At 40.0% G+C, this 25,803-nt stretch overlaps 1 protein-coding gene across 1 annotated transcript in view; it reads left to right on the top strand.

The window, feature by feature from the left end:
* KCNK1 (potassium two pore domain channel subfamily K member 1) overlaps positions 1-24,890 on the top strand; it is a 34,299-nt gene extending 9,409 nt beyond the window's left edge. Inside the window, exons 2-3 of the mRNA XM_040967866.1 lie at positions 20,306-20,701; positions 23,695-24,890. Coding sequence (XP_040823800.1) covers positions 20,306-20,701; positions 23,695-23,954 — 656 coding nt within the window. The 3' untranslated portion in view covers positions 23,955-24,890. The remainder of the gene's footprint in view (positions 1-20,305; positions 20,702-23,694) is intronic.
* The last annotated feature ends 913 nt before the right edge of the window (positions 24,891-25,803 follow it).

Below are 25,803 nucleotides of genomic sequence, written 5' to 3'. Positions count from 1 at the left end.
ACTTACACTCATCAGATACTACTGCTGGTACTTACGGATATTGCAGCGGACAAATGGAGCAGTGTTTTCCCTCCTGGGAAAGTCAATCTAGTGCAGCGGGGAGATACTGCTCAGGAGATAATGAGTAAAATGAACAGTCTGAAAGATAAGTGCTTGGGAGACAGCAAAGGCAGCGAAGTTCCGTGGGGAGCATAGAATTAGTGCATGCTTGAGATGTGATGGCCTCTAGGATTGCAGTCTGCACTACGGTGTCCAGAAAGGCCACAGTAAGGTGATGACATTTGAGTAAAGAGTTGGAGGAGGTGGAGCGAGTGTTGGATCCTTATCAGGGCGGTTGTGTTCTTGAACAAAGGCTTCTATTGAATGTATCATTAGAAAGCCACTATGGCTGGAGCTGAGTGAAAGGCGGAGTGACGAGATACAGAAAAAGGGAGGAGCAGATGTGTAGCACTTCCAAGGCCATTGTAAAGCTGTTGGCTTTTCTCTGAGTAAGGTCGGAAGCTCTGGAAGAGTTTGAGCAAAGCACTAATATTATCTGTTTCAGCTAAGTGGTCCTGGCTGGGATAGACAAATTATTAGCATAATTAGGAGAAAGCCAGTTTGTGACTTCAAGTAGGTGAAAGTGGGTATTGAGGTATCTTCAGATTTTAGACATGTATTGATGGCAAAATCAACAGAGCCTATTGATGGATTGGTCATGGAGCATAAGAAGGTAGTAAAAAATGTTTCCAAGACTGTTGTCCTAACTCCTGGGGGCTTGGAGTTCCTCTTGATAGACAGAGAGAAGGTTATAGGAGCCGAATTGGGATGGAGGATCTAGAAGTTAGAACCATTGAGCTTGAGCTGCCAGTTGGATGTGTAGGGAGGTTTGTATGAGGCACACCCCCACCTCTAATGTGACACTGAGAGGACCATTCTTGGGGGTGAATGGCAGTGTGTCCCATTTGGGCAGCACACCAGGATTTCAGGTGGCATTGCATTTGCTGATCGTCTGATCGTGGTTGCCCATGAAAACTTTTGAGGGTCAACATCTCAGTTTGGCCTTGAGAAACAGAATGTCAATAATTAGAAGAGGCGTTTTAGATGGGGAATGTGAATTTCTAGGTTGAGTTGTCATTTTATGAATGTATTTAATAACAGTGTTAATTAAGCAGTCCAACTTCTAAGAGTACTTAAACCACACTACTGTTTCCCAATTTAATACTTCATAAGACTGTGGAAAACTGAGGAAAAAAGAGAGGAAGCAATTATTTTGTATTTTTATATTCATAGTAATATATTTAATATTTGAATAATAGTTCAGTATGAAAAATTACATTTTTACATAGCCTAAAGAACAGCAATAAGAAATGTCTTTAATACATGTAGATAATAGCAAATGAAGAAGTAGATAATAGCAACTAAAGTTGCCAAGGAATGAATAAAACTGTTTATTTTTTGCAAGAGAACTTACCAATTTAGGAGTCTGTCAGCTTCAAATGAGCACATATGTAGTTTTTACAGTTTGTGAACGATGAGAAAATTGTCATATGCCTCTCAGGAAACCACGTGTATGATTCTTATTTCTTCCATATGCTTTCACATTGTCTGTCTTAACAGTGAAAACAGATCTGATTCTTTGCTCTTTATCGATTTTCTAAGCATCCTTTATTTTTCCTCAAATAATATGCTTATGATGTGGCCTCAGCTTGAGAATAACAAAAGGGAAAGTGAACCGTTTTAAACTAGAATATTAAAAGGTTAAAATATACTTGCTGCTGAAATTCTTCAAATGTTTGAGCACTAGTTACCAAGGCACTCAATTATTTAAAGGCCTTGGTTAGCTGGATTAAGTTAATTAAAGAAGCTGGGGAGGCTGTTCCACAGCTGCCTCCTGTCAGACTGACTCAGAAATTCCAAACGGGGTGAGAAGCCCCCACGTCACTTACCCACCTGCCACCCAGCACTCCAACACGAGGCATTTCAGGAAAACAGCCTGTCGCCCACAGGCCAGCTCCAACAGATGCACCTCACAGCAGGAGGTGGGCGATGTGGATGAGCCGTGCAGCATCCCACCTCCAAGCAGCAGTGATGAGTGCTGTGGCGTGGATAAGCAATCTGTCATCCACTGTTTCCCTCTCGCCCTCCACCATCACCGCCAAGGCAGCTAATGTTAAAGAATCAAGTCAAACAGAGATGGAGAGAAAAAAAAAATCAAATTTAAAGAGAAGGGGGACAGAGAATAGAGAGGCAGTGTTGTGTTATTCTTTTACAAAATAAATTTTATACTAGATGATTTTGGCCAATTATAGGCTAATATGATCTGAGAAGGTTGAAGGTAGGTTAGAATATGCTATTATGTTCAGTATGTAAAGTGTAATTAATGTGATTAAGTTATCACATTATGAGTACGTAGCCCCCTTGAAATTTAAGAGGCAATAATGGAAAGGCTGAATAAAATTTATATACACCTCTATGTCTTTGGAGGATTTCCTGGCTAATTTATTGGCTACTGTGTTCCTGCTCTGTATGCAAGAGGAGCCCTGGGGAAACAGCACAATGGGAAAATCATGTTGATCTCACAAAGCCCACAGCTGGCTGGGGAGGCTGCACTGTAGACAACTCAGGGTGTAGGAACCTAAATCCTGGTCTGTGTGGGATCCTAGTGACATCCATGGGATCTTGAAGGGGAAGTGGATATGGGCTGAAGAGGTCAGGAAGCATCATGCACGAGGTCAGTTAGTTGCATCTACTTGTTTACATGGGTAAGGATAGATCAAGTGATGAGGATGCAAGAGATCCATGAGCATATACCGAGCAGGACCATATGCTCACCACAAATAACAGAAGTGAAAGTGAACATTGTCTTCAGAAGAATCTAAGGGTGTCAGCCTCTGAGAACTGACAGCTGTTTGTCAGAAGGCAGCCAGGGTGAGGCCTCGAACATGGAGGTGTGATAAGGAATACAGGTTGCACATGGCTCCACAGCTAACAGGCTGCTGGGCCTGCTCTCTGACCATGGCCTGGCATATGAATGGGTTTGAAATGAAAATAGCTGGATTCAGGCAACATGGCTTTGAGGCCTTTGCAGTCATTCAGACCCCATATGGCTGGCACCAAAGAGATATCACTGACCAGCAGACCACCAGGATGGGAAGACAGAGTCTTCACGACAGGAGAAAGCCATGGGCAGATGTTTCTCACAGAGCCTCTGGGCACAGTGACATTCAGGAGATTGTCCTGGGTTTGCCACCTCAAAATGAGCAGTCTGATCACACTTGAGATCTAGGTGAATAGCAAAGCTGAGACTGAGTGGAGGAGTGTTATCTGCTCTCTGGATGTGTATGTAGCAAGGAATGTAGGTGGAAATGAGCCCCAATTTTGTGCTCCTTTTACCTCCTTAGGCATATGTGACTTTTGGGGATATTAGTTAGGCTATAGGGAACTGGATCCCCGGCCTAGAATTCTCACAGATGAGATGATGAATACACTCTCAAGGATGTGCAACTTGTAATTGTGTGCCAGTTAGGCACACATAGGTACATAGGCATTACAACTATGTTTGTTCTATTAATTGGCTTTTAAGTAATTTTTTTTTTTTCATCGTAAAACCCCAACTTCAGGACAGACCTGCACTACTAAATTGTAGCTTAATTAAGCTTTCCTTTACTCTTGCATTTAAAAGAAGCATGGGTATTATCAATGCAGGCTTTTGCGTTGTGTAGTTGTTCAAGATAATTCTCGGTAACCTGTACTCAGAGTAAGGATGTCTTGCTTCTCTTTAGTCTCATAGTGTTTTTGTATCTGCTCAAAGATACCCAGGATGACAGAGTGAATACTTGTTTCACAAGAAGCTGGGAAGCTCGAGCTACTGTATGAAAACTCAGGATACTTTGAGGAAAACGCATGACTCAGATCAAATCTGTTTATTGTCTTTTTCTGTTTTCTTCTGATGATAATTTTACTTTTGAGTGCACACATGTTCACACTCCATTTTCTCCTTGCTACTGTATTTGAAAGCTGGAAACTTAAGAAATGAGTCCCATATTGACCCTTTGTATGTATAGATTGTCCCAGTAATCAAGACAAATCTGAGAGAGATACACTGGTAAGTGGAAATATTTGAAAAACTAAGCAAAGTTGCTCACACGTTTGATTTTCTTACTGACCTTCCATCTAAGTTCTGTGGATCGACTCTTGTTAATCTCCATGTCAGATCTGTTCCATCTGGTAAGTTTCCTTAGTCATAGGTACCAGTAAGGCAGTTAAGAGTGCTGCAGAAGCTCAACACAGAGCTTGTTTACAGCAAATGAGAGGTGGAGTGTTGGTATTTCCTAAACACTTAATTACAACAATTAGAGAAGGTTGACTGTTAGTCCTAAGATGATGTCATAATTGTGGATATTCTAACATGCTTTCCTGGAAAGGAAAAGAAAAAGTCACGCATTATCTCTGGTCCTGGAAATTGTGTGTCACCCACAGTCTGTTTTCCTTTTACCTGTGTGGTAATTACTAACTGCTAATGGGCATGATGGTTACTGATTATGATTGTGCTTCTCTGTGCCACCAAACATGGGACTCAGACATTTTGGGGAACTCTCACTGAACGTCTCATGCTTGCTTAGCAGCTGAGGAAAAGGAACAGAATTACTACTCCAAAGGCACCTCAGTTTCACTAGGCCCACCTCTTGGTGTTTCTCTTTGATGATAGGAATTTAAGCCCACAGTTATGAGCTCAGAAGCAAAGACAGCTAACTCAGCGTGTGTTCTGACACCTTAAAGAGAGTATGGGATACGTTAACTCTTCAGTGTATCCTTGCTGGTAGACATGATAGTTTTGAAAACCACCATAATTCATATTTTCTACTTTGAATGTTTTAAAAGGAGGTGTGTGTAAGGGTAGCCCATGAAATAGTTTTTTTTTTTTTTGAGTCTTTCCATCCTTCATTCATGTCTTTATTTGTACATTTGAGGTTGGGGAAGAATCTAGCTTCTTGTACAAATGTTGACATATTTTCAGATATTACAGTTATTCTGTATGTCCACTAAATGCCAATATGTTTTGTAGAGGAAAGGAGAGATGTAATATCCAGAAACTCCAACAACTCAGATTGTCTTCCAGTTTGGTCTTCAGGTACCATTGTCCTAATCCCACTGAAAGTGTCATCACACCTGGAATGCCATAGCAAGTGTGCCACTCCCATACTCTGCTTCTTATGTGTGCTGACATACTGGGGGAAAAGAAGAGCATTGCTTTGTGCTCTCCTAAGCATGGGTTACTATGAGGTACATTAAAAAGTTCATGGAAAAAAGCAATGCAAATATCAAATTTATTGAAAAGCCAGGCATCATTTTCTCAAAATTATAGTTCTATTAACTTTTTAAAGACCCTAACACAATTGTTGGCCTCTCAGCTCAAAGAATTCTTACACTTTTCCTCCTGGGGGCTGTTGCCTAAGTTAATAATTTCTCTGATGATATGTTCTGCATGAATTCACTTTTACATGGACATAGTGACCTTGTTTTCTATTTTTTGTTCCTAAAAATACCAGCCCTAATTTGAAGTTGATAAGTTCTGTCATGCAAACAAGCAGGCTCCCTACATAGATCAAAGAGAATGTTTTATTAGTAATTTTGACCAAGTGCATGGTATGGTCAATTAATAGGCTAGAAGTCTCAATGGTTCGTTTTTTCACAACCCTGTCAGTACTGGGTTTCATTTCCTCTTTTAACTGTTGGTGGTCTCTGCCAGGAGCCAGGGTAGGTACTGTTGTTGATCTCCTGCAAAGGTTTGCCCCTGTTTATGCTTAGACTTCAAAAGGGTATCTGGTCCAGTGATTGCAGTCATTGCTATTGCTGCTGACTACACATTACATTCACTGACCCCCATCCCACTCAACGTGGCTGCCTTCTCCTTCACTTAGTTGGGTCCTTTGCCATCCCAACCACTCTTCGTGATGACTGGAGGCTTTGTGCTTTCTTTCTGAAGGATCCAAGTGGCCGACTTCATGACCTGTACTTTTGCTTCTTGGGTCCTCCAGTTCACCTTCCTTCATTTGCAGTTCAACTCTCAGAATATGGCTTTGGGAGTTTCCCATCTGGTAGGCAGCTCATGAAAATGTATGCTAGGATAAATAGCCTTCTCTGTGATATCAAACATGGTTGGATATCTTCCCAATGTCTTGGTCTTCAGCACTCTGCCGTAGCTTCCTCTTTGGCATTCACAAAGGCGCAGCTAATTCTTGTTGGCTTAGGTTTTATTCCATTTCAGTGAAAATGTCATTGATTGCTAGTGAATGAATCATAGGAAAGTACGGCAAAATCCTGGAGAAACAAGGAGAGAAAGTTACAAGCAATACTGGCCAATTTTAGTCCTATCTAATCTCATATTTGAAAGACTTGTCATGTACCTTCTTATAGGTATAAAACAATCAGATGTATTAAGAAAATTGCACTTTTAGGTGAAGGCTCCATTAAAGTGTTATTAAAGGGATTCTTCCTCGGGGTATTTTCATGTAGGTCAGCACATTAAAATAAACCCAATTAACATAATCTAGTTGGGAAATGTGAAGAGTCCCATAAACTTAATGTTTGTATTTCTGAAGAATATTTATTGAATTTGAGAATAGTTAACTTTGTTACATTTGTTAAAATGCCAATTGTATAAGATAAAATTTATGGTTATATTATCAAGTTGAACTATCTGGATAAATTAAATTGGATGCCAGCTTTCTAACATTTTGGCTACTACTTTCTAAAATATTAAATGCATTTAATTTAGTGAGCATTTTGAAAAGGAGACAAGACTTAGTAGTGTTTGAAGCCTGAAACTCGATATTTTGGCTTTTCTTGGGATGTCAAGATTTTAAGAAGGAGATATAAGGATGTGCATTATGAAGTGATAAATTAAACCTGGCATATCATAGTGGGACTTGCCTAAGATCAAGTCCCACCTCCACTTCTAATCCAGTCTTCTGCTGATACATGCGGGGGAGGCAGCAAATGTTGGCCTAGTACTTAAGCTCTTGACCTGCATTTGGAAGCCCAGATGTAAGTGTTGACTACTGACTTTGACCTGGCCCAGCCCTGGCTGCTGTGTCATTTTGGGGAGTAAATCCATGGTTGAAACATCTCTCTCTCCTTCTCTCCCTCTTTTCTTTATTCTCTGTGACTGTGCCCTCTAAATAATTAAAACACATTTTTTTTTTAATGGAGGGATATGGTCCAGCATGATGGTCCAGTGACTAAATCTTTGCCTTGCAATACACTGGGATCCCAGGTGCCAGTTCATGTCTTGGCTGCTCCATTTCCCATCCAGCTTTCTGATTGTGGCCTGGGAAAGCAATAGAAGATGAACTAAAAACTCTTGGGACCCTGCACCCACATGGGACACCTGGAAGAAGTATCTATTCCTGGCTTAGGACTGACTCAGCTCTTGCTGTTGTGGCCACTTGGAGAGTGAATCAGCCTACAGAAAATCTTTTTCTCTTTCTCTCTTTTTCTCTGTGTCTTGCCAGTCAAAGTAAATAAGTCTTAAAAAAAAAAAAAGGAGGTGGCGGGATGGGGGGGTGGCAGAGATACAAAAAGCATGTGATTTAAGATGTAGCCATTAAACCTTGCTAATGACAGGTACCAGGGGAAAAGCATTTTAGACCATAGGTCTACAAGAAACAATAGTTCCACTTACCATTTATTATTTACTGGGGCAAGATAATACGTAGACAGGTGTTTGGGCAATGGAGTTGCAAAAGATAAGAAGCCACTAAGCAATAGATACATACAATGAAAATATTTACGTTTCAGCATGGCTTGTTGGGTATTCAGACTGATCTTGTTAATATTACTTCCTTTGATTGTTCAAACACTCCTGTGTGGATAGCAGAACAGACTACAATAGTCTCCCATCTGTCTGGATGTGAAATCTGAGGCCAGGATGTAAATGTCTTGTTTAAGTCCCAGAGGCTCTTTGGGGCTTGATGACAGTAGGGCTCCAGGGATTGAGAGTCTTGCACGTAGTGGCTTAGACTTTCTTAAGTGCCTCCTGTGTAATAAGGCTCGCCAGAGAAACTTCCGTTCCTAATGATTCTGCTCACCCACTTCCTGAGACTCACAGAAGGAAAAGCTGAAAGGAAACTGAGCTCATCTTCTGGAAGTAGACAGGTTTGCAAGTACGTCCTGTTAAATCAAAGCATCGATCCTTTGGTGCAACTCCAAAAGAATGAAGAATGCTGTTTATAAATAGTTCTGCAGTTCAATCTTCTCATTGTTTAGCCCACTTATTTAGAGTGGAATTCTCATTACAGCTAAAGTGAGTAGAAACTGATGCTTTTCTTCTTATCAAAAATGACTTGAATACTCTGTTAATAGCAGTCAACAATTTGTAAATGGAAAGCTACCTTTTTCCCATGTGGATGTTTTATTTGTGTATTTGATTGGATGGGAATGTTCCCCGCAGGATAGCTCAGTAAGTTAAGGTGTTTCATTGTAAAATCACAGTCTCTAGTGTTTATGTGACCACATGTGTGCTTGGAGTTCTCACCATAAGTCAGTCTCTGGAAGGTTTGAAATACAGGAGTAAATAGCAGGTTCACATCTTATTTTTGTTATTCATTTTTAAAAAGTTCACATTTAATTTTAAATTAGTTGTTAACAGATTCATTGTGATTTGTAGATCCAAGTTTAAGAGCATTATGGTATTTCCTTCTTTTTCTCCTTCCTCCCTCTCTCCCACTCTCTTTCCCTTTTTATCTCTCTTTTTTAGCTTTTGAAATAGCATTTTAAAATGGCAAAAAGCCTGATGGGAATAGAACTTAGCAAGTAAAAAAAGCAAAAAGATTCGTTTAGTGAGAATACAGACAACAGCTGTAAATAAAAGTTGAATGGTAAAATGACCATGACCATTTCACCCATATATGGTATATTTTAAGGTAATCACAGATCATTAAAATTGTATATCAGTATAACATTCTTAACTATTGGTTTGACAAGATATAAAACAAGTTTCACAAAGCTATATTTGCAGCAATACTGATATACATATTTATTTACTTCTTTTTCATTCATTTGCTTTTGAAATTTTAGCTCCTGTACATAAGGAAAAATATGGAATATTTTTGATTCTAGCTTATTACACTTAACATTTCATTCTTTTTTTAAATAAGTGAATTATATTGCACTGTCTATGCCACAATTTCTTTATCCACTCATCCAATCAACATGTTTTTGATTCCAAGTTATGGCCATTGTAAACAGTGCTGCTATAAACATGGTGGTGAAGGTATCTTTGATTCATAATGTTCAAGTCTTATGGGTGTATATCCAGTAGAGGGGTTACTGGGTAATTTGGTAAGTCTTTATTTCTTTTAAAAAACCACTTATTTACTTTTCTTGGAAGGGCAGATTTACGGAGAGAAAGAGAGACAAAGACAAAGATCTTCCATAAGCTGGTTCACCCTCAAGTGGCTGCAATAGCCGGAGCAGAGCCAATCTGAAGCCAGGAACCAACAGCTTCTTTGGGGCCTCCCACGTGCATGCAGGGTCCCAAGGCCTTGGGCTGTCCTCCACTGCTTTTCCAGGCCACAAGCAGAGAGCTGAATTGGAAGTGGAGCAGCTGGGACACAGACATGTGAGATCTCGGTGCATGCAAGGCAAGGATTTAGCCACTGGGCCACTGCACTGAGCCACTATGACAAGTCTTTTTCTAGTTTTTTTTTTTAAAGCATCTCCACACTCTTCCATGGTGGATGTGCTAATTTACATTACCACCAACAGTCTGTAAGTATTATCCTTTCTCCATATCCTTGCCAACATGTTTTGGGTTTTAGCATTTTGACAAGGGTAAGATGATATCTTACTGAAATTTTGATGTTCAGCCTTTTTTCATATATTTGTTGGCCAGTTGTTTTTCTTCTTTTAAGAACGATCTATTGAAGTCCAACGGGTGTTGCTGTGTTTTTCTCTAGACTTGAGAGGGTTTTTTTTTTTTTTTTTTTAATTTACTGTTGCCTTGTTGGTGTCCTTTTCCTCACCCTAAGATATCATGATTTTATTTTCACATCCAAGCTTTTTCTCATTCATCTGACAAAAAATAAGGACTTTCAATGTCTAACAGAACATTGGGAATTTTCTATATCTGTTTTTTGAACCACGTAGGGTGTCTAAAAGGTGTGGGAATGCTTACAGAGTCCTGCAATATTGCTGTCACTCATAACTTTCACTTTGAGATTTATCTGTTGCCAGATGGGCAGGTGGAGTTATAACTGCACAAAGGGAATTCTTACTGCTGAACATTGAGCTGCTACAAGGAAGCCTAACCATGTTTCCTACCTAATGATTACCTTGGAGTTAACAGACCATTCTAATTTCCTCTCCTTTGAAAGATAAAATGGACTTGGAAGTAATGAACCAGAGGTAGATGTTAATGATAATATAAACTGACTTGAAACGGTATTTTTTTATTATGTGATTTCATTTCCTTATGATAGAATTTGGTAACATTTTACATACGTCTTTGGAGAAAGGTCTGAGTTTTGGTGGAGAATTTTCTGCCATAATAGGGCACTTCTTGATCCAAATGCTGCCTCCCGATATGTTTTGAGTCCTCTTAAGGCCTTTGGGCTGGAGTTTCTGAGCTAGAGATGACTAGATACAGTTTCAGGAGTCAAGGAGCTTCTAAGAGATATGACAGATTTTTATAATACAAAAGGCTGTACCTATTAAGATTGGCTTCAGCTGCAATAAAAAAGATCCCAAATTTCAGGGACTTTAGTTTATGGGAAGAGCTTGTAATTTCCTTTAGACTATGAGGACTGGCCACCTTCAGGTACTGGTCTTACTGCTCAGCATGGCTGGTGCCCCAGACCCTTTTAGCCTTACTGCTCTGTCCTGCTGTGTTTGTTTTGTCCCATACCTCTCCTTCAGACACACAACATGGCCACCCAACTGCAGCTGTTGCATCTCTGTGAAATATAGACAGGAAGAAACTGGCTTTTCTCCAGCAGATTTTCACTTATGTCTCTTTAGCCAGAGCTCCTTCTTGTTACTCTTAGCTTTGAGGGACATGAGGAAAGAACTGGGGAGCTTGCCCAGAGCTATGCCCTTTTTCCTATTCCCAGTTATCTTTGTCTCACTTGGCACAAGGTTTCCTTGCCTGCCCTTTATCAAAAGGCATTCACTAAATTGAGAGAGAGGCAAACTGATTCTACAAGGTCCTAATCGCAGGGAGTCTCCTATTGTTTGTGATCAGAACCTTAATGGCCAGTATCTCTGTCTGGGAAATTCTGTAGGAAATGTAACCACCCAGATGGGCTGGGCCCGTCAGACCTTTGTAAGTTCTCTAAAGATCATGGCATTGCTGACCAGTCAAGAACCTTGCACACATGTACCTCATAAGCCCCAAATTTTCTATTAGAACCTTCACTTCTGATTACTTAGGGAGCCTAGGAATTAAGCAATAGCTGCCCAGCTCCTTGCTCTGAGCACTGTAATAAAAACCTACTTTCTTCCACCACTCCGATGTCTGTGATTGGCTTTCTATGCGTGGGGTGAGCAGACCCGGTTCAGGGGTTCTACAACAATGCCTCCAACCAGTCTGGGGTGTTATTTGGCAACATGTGGTAGAGACAGGCAAGGAAGTATGGTCCCATCTGCCAGGTATGTGCACACAGACTTACCCTTGGAGCTTTATAGATAGGTCAGAGAGATGAAAGGTATGGCGAGTACAAAATCATGCACTGTGAAAGGGCAGGAGATGTTCTGAGCCTGTGTCCTGGTTCACTTCAGTCTCAACACAAACAGGCCGGACGGACGAGTTGGGCCTGTTGCTCAGGAGCACCCAAGTGTTACCCAAAGAATCTGCACTCTCATCTGTGGTGATGAAAAGTGGTGGTGTGGGAGGCTGAACAGGGTAGTATAAAAACCGGAACTAAGACATGACAACGGTGATAGAGTAAAAGTGAGGAACGGGGGAAGTCTCCCAGAATCAAGTCAGTTAAGGCACAAAGAGATGCAGATGGCTCTGAGGCAGGTGATGGATGGGTGGCGGGGCCATTCTCAGAACAAGACTTAGAGGGTGAGTTTGGCAGTTCATATATGACACATGATAGGAGAATCTTCTTGAGAAAACTTCTACAGAGACAGAATTAGAAGATAAATTTGGAGAATGGGCATTCGGTCTATCTGACCCCAACTTCCTACCCAGAGGGAGGCAGGGATGACTCTAATTATTGACTGGATTCTGCCCACCCATTTGGGAGACCTGGATTATATTCCTAGATCCTGACTCTGGCCCTGCCTCCATTCCAATTATTTTGGGCATTTGGAGACTTAACCAACAAATGGAAGCTTTCTTTGTCTCTTGTTCCCTCTGCTTCCCAAACATATACCATTTTAAATGATAAGTTTATTTAATTTTTTTTTAAAGATTTTTAAAATTTATTTTTATTGGAAAGGCAGACATACAGAGAGGAGGAGTGACAGAGAGAAAGATCTTTCATCCAATGGTTCACTCCCCAAGCGGCTGCAATGGCTGGAGTTGAGCCGATATGAAGCCAGGAGCCAGGAGCTTCCTCCGGGTCTCCCATGTGGGTGCAGGGTTCCAAGGCCTTGGGCCATCCTCTACTGCATTCCCAGACCACAAGCAGGGAGCTGGATAGGAAGTGGGGGCCGCTGGGATTAGAATTGGCGCCCATATGGGATCCCGGTGTTCAAGGTGAGAACTTCAACCACTCTGCTATCGTGCCAGGCCCAATAAGTTTCCATCGAAGGAAACTATCCAGCAGGAGAAAGAATCCGTTCAAACATCATAAAATGAAGATGTCATTCCAAAAGCAAATTTTAACATTGTCTGAGAGTTTTGGTTTCGGGCTTCGCTTTTGTAAATCTATTGTTTTCCTAGAGATTGTAGGCATATTCTGATTTCCTATCACCTGTGTTCCCTTGCAAAGAGTTCAGGAGTATCCCTTGTTTCCTTAAGTTCATTTTTAAACTTCCTACTGATAAATAATTTCTAATGGCACATGCTGTCAGTGTCACCACTGCTGACCTCTGTGTGTGCGGCTGGTGTGCCCCTTTAGGATAAGCATACTTCTACAATGGATGCTTCCATGGCTTTGTAACTTTCAGGAGGTTGCATGGTTTTACAGGTTTTTATGTTTTATTTTTGTTTCTAATGTAAGAATAAAACTGTATTATTTGAAAAAAAAAATTTTTTTTTAAACTACTTGTCTAGGATTCTGAGAATGTACGTATCTTCCCAGATTGCAGAACAGTCACAAAGTTCCTACATATCAGCTTGCTGCTTAGATTTGCAATTCTTTTCATAGGTAATAATATCTATCAGTATGGAGGAAGATATCATGAAGGACTTGGAGAAAATGAAAATGGGTGCTCAAAGCTGAGTGTAATGTACAGAAAACTTCTAACTAGTATTCCCCCGAGTAGCGGAGCCAAGCGCAAAAAGCACGTGTATTATTGAGGGAATTCTCTAGGTTACGCCTTTCAGCATCAGCTGAGGACTTAACCTTCAAGTCCCTTCATATGTGAAGTGCTGATTGTATTACATGGATTATGTTACTTAATCCTTTAACATTTACGTAAAGTAGGAAGTGGTATTTGTATTTCACAGCTGAGGAATCCAAGCCATGATGTTGTTCAGGGCCCCACATCTAGTAAGAGGCAGAACCAGATGCCAGTGTAGGAAATGTGGTTCTTCTTTTAAGTGCTGATTGGGACAGCATTAGTCTAGGGTAGCTCTGGAGCTTTAAAAGTAAATTGGAATTAGGAATTATACCAGTTAGAAACCACCAACTACTCTCTACATAGAAATTTTGTGCTCTAGTAAATCGAAGTTTTTTTTGTTTGTTTGTTTTAATTATGTTTCTTACTTCTGCAAATACTTTATGCTGTCCAGATTCATGAATTGCTGACTGGTCAAGTAAACTCTTTAAAATTTAAGTTTGCTTACTTTTTTTTTTTTCCTAATTTGCCATCGGCCTGTCCATCTCCTGAGCTGAAGTTGTTAAAAACAAAAAAGAAGACAAGTTGGCTTTATTTCCGCATCCACTGCCTTTAAAACTTGTAGGTCCCCACCAAGTCCAAACAGACACCGTGTTTTCCTCCCAGGGTCACCAAGGGTTTTGGCAAGTGATGATTGTGAGTCTGAATGGTGGAGTGCAATTCTGGTATGATTGTGAAATACATCCTGGGCTCTGCCATCCCAATGCACAGTGGTAGAATTTAAGACCTCTTTGACTTCTAGTCTAAAGTTAAGTTTTGGGGTCCAGCAAAACTTGTGGGTTTGGGAAGGGAGGAGTTGCAAATATAGCAATAAGCACAAATAACTATTGTCTTCTTGTCATTGGACACTTTTTCCTGTTACCTTCTGAACTTGCCTTCCACAGAGCAAGGTGCCTGACTATTTTAAGGGAAGTAGATGTTTACCTTGAGTTGCTTACACAGAACCCATGTCCAGGGGAAATAGCTACAGCATGAATACTAAAACCCTCTTCTAGAAGTGCATCACTGAGAAGCCTTTAATCGCTTGTAAACTTCAGGGTAGTGATGGCTACAGGATAATTTTATGTCAGACCTGAAGGTAAACCCCAGGAAAGTGGCAGTTAGAGGAAAATAATGCTTCAGCAGCAGAAGAGAGGCTGAGATAAGGTATCAGGGATTTAAGGATAACTGGATCTGTCAACTCTAATCAGTTTTCTTCCCTCTGTTGTCTAGTTAAAATTCAAAAAAAAAAAGAAAAGGCCAAATGTTTCTAGGAAAAGAAAGAACAAAGAGAGTGTTTGTGTGATTTCTCCTCATCTGTGTATTTGCTGTAATAATCAGGCTTTGAGTCAGATTTTTTTCTCTCTTCAGAAGGCCCCCAGGGTGGAAAGGTGTGTATGTGTGAGACAAATGCTCAAGTGAGAGCATAGGTACATGCAGGTGTCCTGACTCCTACAAGGGGTGGGAAGAAGCTGCTGCCCACTACATGCCAATAGCAATGGAGGGAGAATGCCAGGGCATGTGCTGGCAGTCTCATCTGCAGCACAGTGCTGGTGCCTACAGGAGACTTATGTTGCAACCATGACATGAGCCCTCTTATTCCTGATCCTGTGGAATCGGGGCAGGTAAACTGGGGTTGTCTCAGATATCACACCTAGGTTAGAATAGTGGGGAACACAGCTGTTCAAAAACCCAGGGAGTAAACCCAGTATGCATGACAGTGGGATGCAGACTGGATCAAGCAGATGTCAGGCTAACATCTTTGAAGCCCCCCAGATGAGTTAGAATTGTGATGAGGTGGTCCAGCCATCACCAAAGGCTGATGGGTCTGGACTGGAACAAGTGTCTGAAAGCATCTCTCTTGGACAAGCTGAGCTTAGAACTCACTGTCGTTGCCTACAATAGCTCTCAAAGGATCACTTTATTCTAGAAGCACCAGGGATTTCTCCAGCTTTCATTTACCAAATAGTCAGTGGTCACTTCTCTTATTATCCCTTGTTTCTTTTCACCACTGCTCACTACTGGCCAGAATTAAAACACTGGTGAGAAAATTATTTAAAATCTGCTTCTCTCTTATACTTACTGTTAAGTATCTGATAAATAAACCCTGTAGTCTTTTTTGTAAAGTAGGGATACACAAATATCTCAAATAGCTAATGTGAAGATTTAAGGAAATAATGTTCATAAATGCCAAAGCTCAGTGCACAGTGCTTGGGTCATAATATGCCAAAAGTTTTATATTTATTTTCTCATGGAAACACTTTCCCTGGGGGGTAGATAAGAGTTAATGAGTAACAAACACATGGGTAATTTAAAGTCCCAGGAGCTCATCATAGTGTCTGTGAAGTGATCTTTTAAGCAGTGTCTGCTGTTCCTGTTCAGTACATTGAGTTCTTCCTGGGTTGATGCTAAGGGCCCCCTGTCCCATTACCATAGTCACCCCACATAAGGTACCACATGACTTAGGAAAGCCTTTATGCTGAGAGCCTGAGGAAGCTATTCACAGGGTCTGCCCAAGGCTTGCTTATTTTGCCTTGCCTATCTTTGCAGAAGTCGTGGTGGGTTTTCCCCTTGTTCTCTGTCTCCTGACTGACCTGGTGCTTCCCTGTGTGGTCCTTCTGGCCTGTTCTCCCCTGTTCGCAGGATCTGTGATAGCAATGCTCTCTCTTCAAGGGCAGTTGTGTCCTGACCTGTTGGTCTCACTATACCTGAAGAATAATGACATTTATATTTTAAAACACTTCTCCCAGTAGTGATGGTTAAGCATGTCAACTTCCCTGGGCTAAGGGATGTCTAAATAGCTAAAAACATTTCTTTTGGGTAGTAATATCTAGGAAGATGTTAATGGACACGATTAGCATTCATGTCAGTAAACAGAGTAAACATGAAGCACCATCACCAAATGTGTAGACATCATCTCATCTGTTGAGGAGCCAGATGGAACAACAAGATGGCGGAAGGGTGAATTTGGGAACTTTCTCTTTGGGCATTCTTCTTCTGTCACTGATGAGCAATTTTCAAGCCTTTGGACTCTGGAATCGAACTTCAGCGAGTTAGGTAGCAATGAAGCTGGAGGGGGCAGCTAGAGAGCTTTAAAGTGCAAGACCTAGTCCTCCCTCCAGTGGAGCACACAATCCAACAGGAAAGATATTAAACCGAGGTTGGGAAGTAAAATTCATTGTATGGAAGAGGAAATGACAAAGCCAATATGAATATCTCTGTTATTTTCAGAGCCTGGATCTTTTGTAGCTCGCTTGCTCTCTCTCCCTCTCTCTCTCTCTCTTTAAAGCCAACACTGTAGAGAAGGGATACAGTGTTCTGCAGCATATTAGATAATGTAACTAAGTCAGAGTATTACGGACAGGGTCATAAACACAACTTTCTTGAAGGCATCTGTCCAGGTGAAGCAAGTACTTACTGCTTTGTGCTGATGCTTTAAAGAGAAGTCAGAAATGTTCTCTATCCTGCAACTCATTTATGAGAATTTAAATATCAGAAAAACCAGAAGAGCTATGTCCAGCATAGCATAGCCACAGATTGAATTTTAGCTCTTAGGATATCATGGCTATTGTAATTAAAAACAGCCAAATGGGAAGCCAAATTTTATAGGAAACTGTCAGTTATCAAAATGACCAATTATGTACTCTAGTATACCCACTAGTGCAACATCATAGCTGGAAACCCAGCAATTGTGGAGTTAGAGGCTGGAATACAAGGACATCAATATATGGGAATTGATCACAGAATCCAAACTCAAATCCTAGAGTCAGCTTTTTCTCCAGTAGACTTTTTGAACCCTAAAAGTTTTTAAATGATTTCAAAAAAAATTTAAAGAACCCCAAATTTAGACTTTTTTTTTAGCACTTTGCTAGAAAAGTTGTGATTTGTAATGGCTTTTGCTTTTCATAAAATTTAAAAATATGAACTTTGCCTCACAATTTATTTAGATCCAGTTCATTGAACTTGAGTAAATTTTTAACCACCTCATTAAAATTCAGTAGGACGAGAAGTTTCCATCTGGTGCCTGAAGTTGTCTGCTGAGAAAGAATTGCTGTGTGGTCAGTACTAAGAGTGTTTTCCTAAGATGCCTGCACTAAGAGTGTGGAGAATACAAATGAGACATGAATCTTACATTTTACTTTCTATTAACAAAAATTATGCAAACATCAAGGGAAGAAAAATGGCTTTCGGGGGGCATTTGTGTGTGGGTAAATTTTAATCTCTCAGTGAGGATACACTACTGAAATAAAAATGCCATTACTGCAGAGGGAAATTCCAGGATCCTGTTATGATTATTTTTATTGCTTGGAGATGGAATTCTAGTAAATAAGATTCACTTACCATTCAAATAAAAAGAGCTATCAAAACCTGGGTGTAAAAATGGCATCCTATAATATTTGAACTCCAGAAGTTTGTTTACTTTTTTCTCCTACTAGAACCTACATCATGAAGGTTCAAAACCTTAGGCTGTGCAAAATTGGTATGCCACATTTTTAGTAACGCTAGTGTGTGAAAACACTGCCAAAAAAAAAAAAAGCATGGACTTGAAGGTCTCTGTGTAGCCTGAGTCCCACTGACTCAGCTAATCCTGCGTTAACTTTACAAAATCCTCACCAAATGTAAATCCATCCTCTGTGGTCCCTACTAGACTTTCTGTCTGTATTAAACATTATTGTCTCCTGCTGCTTCAGTCATGGACTTGTAACTAAATTTGTAATAATCATTCCATTTGTCTTTGGCTAAATAAAATTCCATTTTCAGATTTTACTTTTCGATATCAGAACATCTTTTCTTAGTAGGTGGCTGAAATCAGAGTTTCCATTAGCGCTGGTGTTTCTGTGGTGTGGGCTGCCTTATTCACACATCTCATCCTTTCACCTTTTTCCCTTAAGACAAAATGCTCAGATTTTTTTGCTCCCATATGTTGTGTCCTTCATGTTATCACTAGATACTCCAACTGGCCCATTTCTCTCTTTAAATTAGCCATGACATTGCTGGAGCTGTTGGGTGCGCAGAGACCAGATGGGTTCAGGATCTGATGGTTGAACAGCAATTCTTAACCATTTAGGGACATGTACACCATATGAGAATGAAAACATATATATATATATGTATACACATATACACATATATACATGTATATGTATATACATATATATATATATTTTTTTTTACAGAGTAGATTTTGAAAGCACTTTTCAATGCTTGCATATGTGAGAGTTTTTGGAATCCAATTTCATAAAAAATGCTGTTAGTTAGCTTTTCCTTGAATTGTCTTGTTCAGACATGTTAGTCCTTTCAGATAAAATGCTCAGGAGATTTTTAAGATTGCCTACCATGCTTTCTGCCTGGCAGGGTTCTCTCTTGCTCTCATTTTCTGTTGTTGCATGAGGAATCTCTTGATTGGCTTGATTTGGGAGTGATACAAAGCTAGGAGACAGTAAAGTAGACATGTGCTCTGATTATTCTAATGTAATTTATAAAATATTTGGGACAATTTGTAGTATCTTTCAATATGTAGAAATGACAGGAGGGAAATATGTAGTTTTCTAAATGTGCCATTTAACCAGATGGTTGGGCAAAATATATTTTTTTTAAGTGTTGCTTTACCTTGTGGCCTGGTATAACTTAATCTTTCTTTTCTTTCCTCTTATGGGTATTTCTTAATTGAGGCTTCCCTACACTTCTGTACTCTTATTGTCTTATTTCCATGCATATGCTTTTACATATTAGCCATTCCTATTAGAACATTCCAGGAGTGATTTTTTTCTGGGCATGAACGCAGATTGGTATTTAAATAGTAGTGAGGATCCCAAGCCAGTGAGAAGTGGCTACATCAACTCTGGGAAAGGAGGCATCCATGATGAGTTTTTCCCAGTGGTGGGAGATGGTGTGAACCTTCACTCTGAAACAGACAGAACCAGCCTGATAGTGACTTCAAACTCAGAAGCTTTTTCAGCTGCTGGTGAAGAGGCCTGTGCCCTCTCTGAGAGGGCCTGGGTTTGGTTCCCTCCTGTGACTCCTGACTCTGAGCACAGTGTCTGGGAGGCAGTGGTGATCCAGGAACAGGATTCCTCTCCCCTATGCAGGAGTCCTGATGTGAGTTCCCAGCTCCTGGTTTCAGATTACGCCCAGCTTCTGCCACTGTCGGCATTTGCAGAGCCAACTTACCAATGGGAATGCCGTCTCCTTTCTCTGTTATTTTGTTTCATTTATTTTTTTTTTAAAATTTGTGTTTTTTTTTTTTTAATTGGAAAGTCAGATATACAGAGAGGAGGAGAGACAAAAAGGAAGATCTTCTGTCCGCTGATTCACTACCCACGCAGCTGCAACAGCCAGAGCTGAGCCGATCTGAAGCCAGGAGTCGGGAGCCTCTTCTGGGTCTCCCACATGGGTGCAGGGTTCCAAGGCTTTGGGATGTCCTTGACTGCTTTCTTAGGCCACAAGCAGGGAGCTGGATGGGAAGTGGGGCGTCTGGGACACAAAGTGGCACCCATATGGGATCCTGGTGCATTCAAGATAAGGACTTTAGCTGCTAGGCTATTGCACTAAGCCTGTCACCTTTCCCTTTTTCTCAGTGTGTGTCTCTGATTCTCAAAACAAACCAACAAATAATACATTCTAAAACAGAGTCGGTATGTTGGAAGAGCTGAACTGAGTTTGCAAAGGATGTTGGACTCCCAAATTTATGACATTTGTTTTTGAACGTCACTGGCCTAACAGTTATGCTTGATCTTTTAGAGCCTCGCGTTCCCCTTCTCCTTGGTCTGAAGGAAGATGGGCAGACCTGTGTTGTTCTCTACTCACCTGCACTGCCTTTCTGTCATTGCAGGTTACGGTCACACTGTGCCCTTGTCAGACGGGGGAAAGGCCTTCTGCATCATCTACTCGGTCATTGGCATTCCCTTCACGCTCCTGTTCCTGACAGCTGTGGTCCAGCGTGTCACCGTGTACGTCACTCGCAGACCTGTCCTCTACTTCCACGTCCGCTGGGGCTTCTCCAAGCAGGTGGTGGCCATCGTCCATGCTGTCCTGCTGGGGCTGATCACCGTGTCCTGTTTCTTCTTCATCCCAGCCGCTGTATTCTCTGTCCTGGAGGATGACTGGAACTTCCTTGAATCCTTTTACTTTTGCTTTATTTCCCTGAGCACTATTGGCTTAGGGGATTACGTTCCTGGAGAAGGCTACAATCAGAAATTCAGAGAGCTTTACAAGATTGGCATCACGTGTGAGTATCCAGGGGCAAAGACTGCACCTTTTGTCTCTGTTTCGTCATTCTAAGCTCCCGTTGCCTACCCGTGAATACTCATTCATAAAAGCCCTGTTTCTCACTCATACATTTTCCATTTTTCTCATCTTATTCCATTTCATGATTCTCTTATGTAAAAATGTTATGACTGACTTGTTTTCCCAGACCTCTTAAAATGACTTACTGATTTCTTACTAATAATGTAAGATCTATGTGGCATCAAAAATACATCAAAAATTCCATATTGCCTAAAAATGCCCCAAACAAAATGTATTTGGTGATTAACTCTTAATAAAAATAAAACATTGCTCTACTATTTTAAATATTTTAATGTCTGCAAAGCTAGATCTCAGAGTTTGTTACCATCAATCATGTTCTTTAATTTACCAGAAAAATCTGAGAACAATTGCTAAGCTCATTTATCCGTCTGATTCAGATATTAGCCTATGTTAACTGTTTTCAGAATGTTGCATGCAGGAAATAAAACAGGCATTAAAATTTAGATGGCCAGTGGCTTATAATAGTTAAGCATATTTTTAATTCAATATAATGTGGAAAAATGTGTTACCCATTTTTGAGACACCATTCATTTTTAAATGAGACTTTCTCAAGTTTTTCAAGATGTATAAAATGGCAGTCATGGTGTATCTACAGTTTTCATTTCTGCTTTCTCATGATATTTTTAGTTTGTGATATGGTTCAGACCAAGTCTTCTAGGAAATCAAAGCAGGTTCACAGGCAGTCACATGCTCTGTCCTGGCCCTGTCTCATAGTTGCAGCCTCACAAATGCTTGAATTGTGTGTATCTCAACATTTCCATGAAACCGCAGGCTCGCTCAGAACAAAGACTTCACTCAGAAATCTTAAACGGTGTGAATAGTGCCTGGCAAGTCCAACAGAAGTTTGCCAAATGATTACAAAGATAGCTTCTTACTTCCTTCAGTTACCCTAAGTATTATTTTTTCAGTCATTATGATATTTCACAAAGTATCTGTATCATCCACCCATGCCTCAGTTGTCAACTTATTGGAGTTGCTTCTAATTTGGAATATTACAAATAATACTACAATAAACATTTTAGTATATTTATACTTTCCCCTACTTTGATATCCTTCTAGGAAGTGGAATTGGTGGCCCAAAATGAATAATTTTTTTGTCAAAAACATATGAGCTTGTGCTTTCCAAATGGCATTGCTAGTTTATAATGCTCTGGTAGAGCAATTTCAGTGCTTGAGGAGTGGTATCAGCCAGGGGTATTATAGAGCTGCTTCTGTAAAGTTGATAGCACAATAAAGGCAACTTTAACTTTCTTTTCATTTAATAGTAAGTATTTTTTTTTAACAATTTTCATGATAGAGAAGTAGAATGTTTTTGTGATTATATTTATTAGCTATGCTTTTTATTAGCTATCTTCTCATAAGTTTTATTTAGTGATTTAATTTCCTTTTTTAGTACTAAAGTGTTGTATTTAGCAGTTGCTACAACGTAGCCCATATTTTTTTGCAGTTTATTCTTTGAGTGTTAAAAACTTGAATATTTAGCAAATGAATGTTCTAAAAGTATATTAGTTTGGATAGGATAAAAAGATACTTCAGCTTTTTCTTAAAACCCTATGGATGCTTCTGTCAGCTCTCAAAAGTTTGATTATTGATTAAATAACGATAAAGGAAATTTAACAAATTCAATCAGTCTAAAATATATTCTTTGTACCATATTATTATAAAATTCTAGAGTCAAGCTCTGAAGACACCAGAACTTTGCATTCTTAAGCTAATCAGCTTTTCTGCCTCATGTATTCCAGCTTTCCTGGCTCATGTATTTCATAAAAAATCTTCCTCAAATGTTTTTCTGCTGTGATCTGAAGTAGGAGTTTTAGTTATGCTTAAACTTTTCTTTTTTTTTTTTGTTTCTTTACATGGAAAACATTCTTTTTTCTGGAAAATGATTTTTAAAATAATTGATTGTTGAAATTATGAGATAGTTATTTAATATTCAGATGCTGGGAGTGTTGACCAAGAAATGAACATATTCCCAAAAAATGACAGTCGTTTAACAGACAGCTTCAGTTCACAATGAGTTTAAGTTCCATGTGCAGGTAGTTTTGTAGGTTAATTGCAAATGTAAGCTTCCACACACAAGGATCTATTTAATATTGTTACCAATTATTTTTTAAAGTTCCCCAATTTATTTACTTGAATGGCAGAATGAAAGAAAGAGGGAAAGACACTAGAGAAATCCTCCATCTAATGATTTACTCTTCACATGTCCATAGCCAGGGTTAGACCAGGCGAAAGCTAGAAGCCAAGAATTCCATCTGGATGACAGAAACCCAAGTGACTTGAGCCCTGATCTCCTGCCTCCCAGAGTGTGCATTAGCAGGCAGCTGGAGTAGAAGCAGAGGTGGAACTGGATCCCAAGAACAAGAGCTGTGACTTTCCCGGTGCCATAACCCACTGTCAAGTCTTAAAGGGATTTAAATATAGCTTAAGTTATAAATTCTATTACTAAAGTTCTTACTATGCAGAAGAGATAACAATAAAAGTATTGAGGACTTAAATAGGTGCCAAGCTTTCTTCTGACTGTCCCATCGCAAATCAGATGTTTCTAAAATGTCACTGGCTTTTTGTGGCCACTAACAAGGCAGGTCTGGAAGCCCTCTTTGGATGAAGGTCACATTTTGGTGGGTGTAGTTTGTTGTCTGTCTTTGACAATGCTATGTGAGCCACAATTTTTGCTCTTCTCAAATATCGTTGCTTGAGATTCTAAATAATCCAAGGTCACAGGAGCCTAAATCAATCATTATTATCTTTTTCTGGATCATTCTAACTGAAGCCCATTATGTCAAAATGTTCATAGAAATTAGAAAATCAGTGGTGGAGTTGTGTGTTGGCTTGTGCGGAACTGAGTTAAGTAAGCTATGTGAAACTGGAGTTGGCTCTGACTAGATTCCACTGACACTGTTTCTCTCATAGGTTACCTGCTACTTGGCCTGATTGCCATGTTGGTGGTTCTGGAAACTTTCTGTGAACTCCATGAGCTGAAAAAATTCAGGAAAATGTTCTATGTGAAGAAGGACAAGGATGAAGATCAAGTGCACATTATAGAACACGACCAGCTGTCCTTCTCCTCCATCACAGACCAAGTAGCAGGCATGAAAGAGGATCAGAAGCAAAATGAGCCTTTTGTGGCCACTCCATCATCTGCCTGTGCAGATGGCTCTGCCAACCACTGAACACAGGATCCGTTGCATCATACTGGGTACCCAGGGTCAGGGCCTGAGGAATAAGCTTAACTGTTCATTTTTATGAGACTGTAAATGCCAAGAGGATGTTATCTTGTTAGATATTTACTGTAAGCAATATTTTTGAAGGAAAAAGTAGAACAAAAGAAGCTTTGGGCCTAGAGGAATGTCTGCTCTCTGAAGAAATGGGCTGTGTGCCTTTAACTCACTTGTGGTAGAATTATCTAGACTTTACTGCTAGAAGAAAAAAGATTGAAACAGTGTGCAGCTGTGGATAGGAGCATATTTTATACTTTTAAAACTGGGCACTTTGTAGTTTGCATTTAAATGATTTAGCTGATGGCTAAATAGCAGCGACATTTATATTTAAAACTGAAAGGCACAGAGGTATGTCTTATAAATAGGTTTCTGTGTACTAGTTTGCATGTGCCGTGCTAAATGGTTATTTTTGTAGGTTAAGTCTACTATTTATAATGAGTAGGTAACCATTAACTGTGTACATATAAAATATAAATATGTTTATATCCTGTACATAGGGTTTAGGTTACCAGATATTACTTCTTAACCCAAGATTATAGATATTTCTTTTTCTTTTGATTTCTCTTTATACTGAACAATTGTAATTGCTGTAGAAGAGAAATAAGAAAATTAAGCAGGAATAATGCAGTGCTCTGTCACAATAAATGTTTCTATTTTCTTGCAATATTTTGATATCAGATGTGTAAATATGTTTGTCATTCCTTTTTTGGAAGTGAGCAGGCAATGAAGAATAGGACCTGTTAAAAGGTTAAGACATTTTGCTTTGAAAATACATTGTGATTTACAAGTAACCTAATACTAAAACCCAGAACTAGAACATAAAAGTTTCAAATAAACAGATTATGTTGCATTAATCTGACTATATAAGATGAAATAAATAAAAATCATAGCTGATAGAAATCCTCTGCTTTAATAGATTAAGTGTTTTCATCTGTGAAGGAGTATGCAATGTATGCACTCTGACAAGAACCCTAAAGGTAGCACATAATTGAGGTATACAGAACACTATTAATACTTTCTACTTGATTTTTTTTTAACTCGAGAGGCAGAGAAACAGAAAGAGCTCCCTTCAATGCTTTGCTTCTCAAATGCCTATAATGGTTGGATCTGGGCCAGGGCCAAAGTTGGGATGCAGGAATACAATCTAGGTTTCCCCCTGTGGGGTCCACATCACAAGCCCTCACTGCTGCCTCCCATGGTTTGCATTAGCATGAAGCGAGAGGGTCAGGAATAGAGCCAAATATCAATCTGAGTTACTACAATAATGGATATTGACATCTTAGCCTCTAGGATAAATGGCTACTCCACTATTAAGTGTTTTAGAAGGAAATATAAGAGAGATTCTGTGTGATAACAAATGCCTGTGGCACCTTATGCCAGTCTTAATCTCCCATGGGAAGCTTCTCAGGTGGTGGGTTTGATTGCTTAAAAGCTAATGAGACACAGTGGGCAGAGTCCGGGCAAGTCTGAGCAATGGCACGGGTGTCTGGATCCACCAGCCACAGAGATGTACTGAGCCAGGCTTCCTACTGGGGACCATAGCTCCCCACCCACTGGTGCTAGGTCGGGGGTAAGGTCCTGGGCTTAGGAGCAGCCAGAGTACAAACCAGCACCAGGTTTTGTCTGCCAACCATCTGGTGACGAGCTCTGGGATCTTGGGGGAATGGAATTACTGCCTGGGGACATCCATGAATAAGGTCACTGTACGTGTAGGTGAAGAATGTCTCCTGAGAGACACCCAACGACAAGGCCACTGCACTTGCAGGTAAACAAGGAGACTGAGACATAGTGGTTTGGAGGG

Source organism: Ochotona curzoniae, unplaced genomic scaffold, assembly GCF_017591425.1.
Source record: "Ochotona curzoniae isolate NIBS_2020 unplaced genomic scaffold, NIBS_Ocur_1.0 scaffold_4683, whole genome shotgun sequence".
Lineage (NCBI taxonomy): Eukaryota > Metazoa > Chordata > Mammalia > Lagomorpha > Ochotonidae > Ochotona > Ochotona curzoniae.
This window is presented reverse-complemented; position numbering and strand designations above follow the sequence as displayed.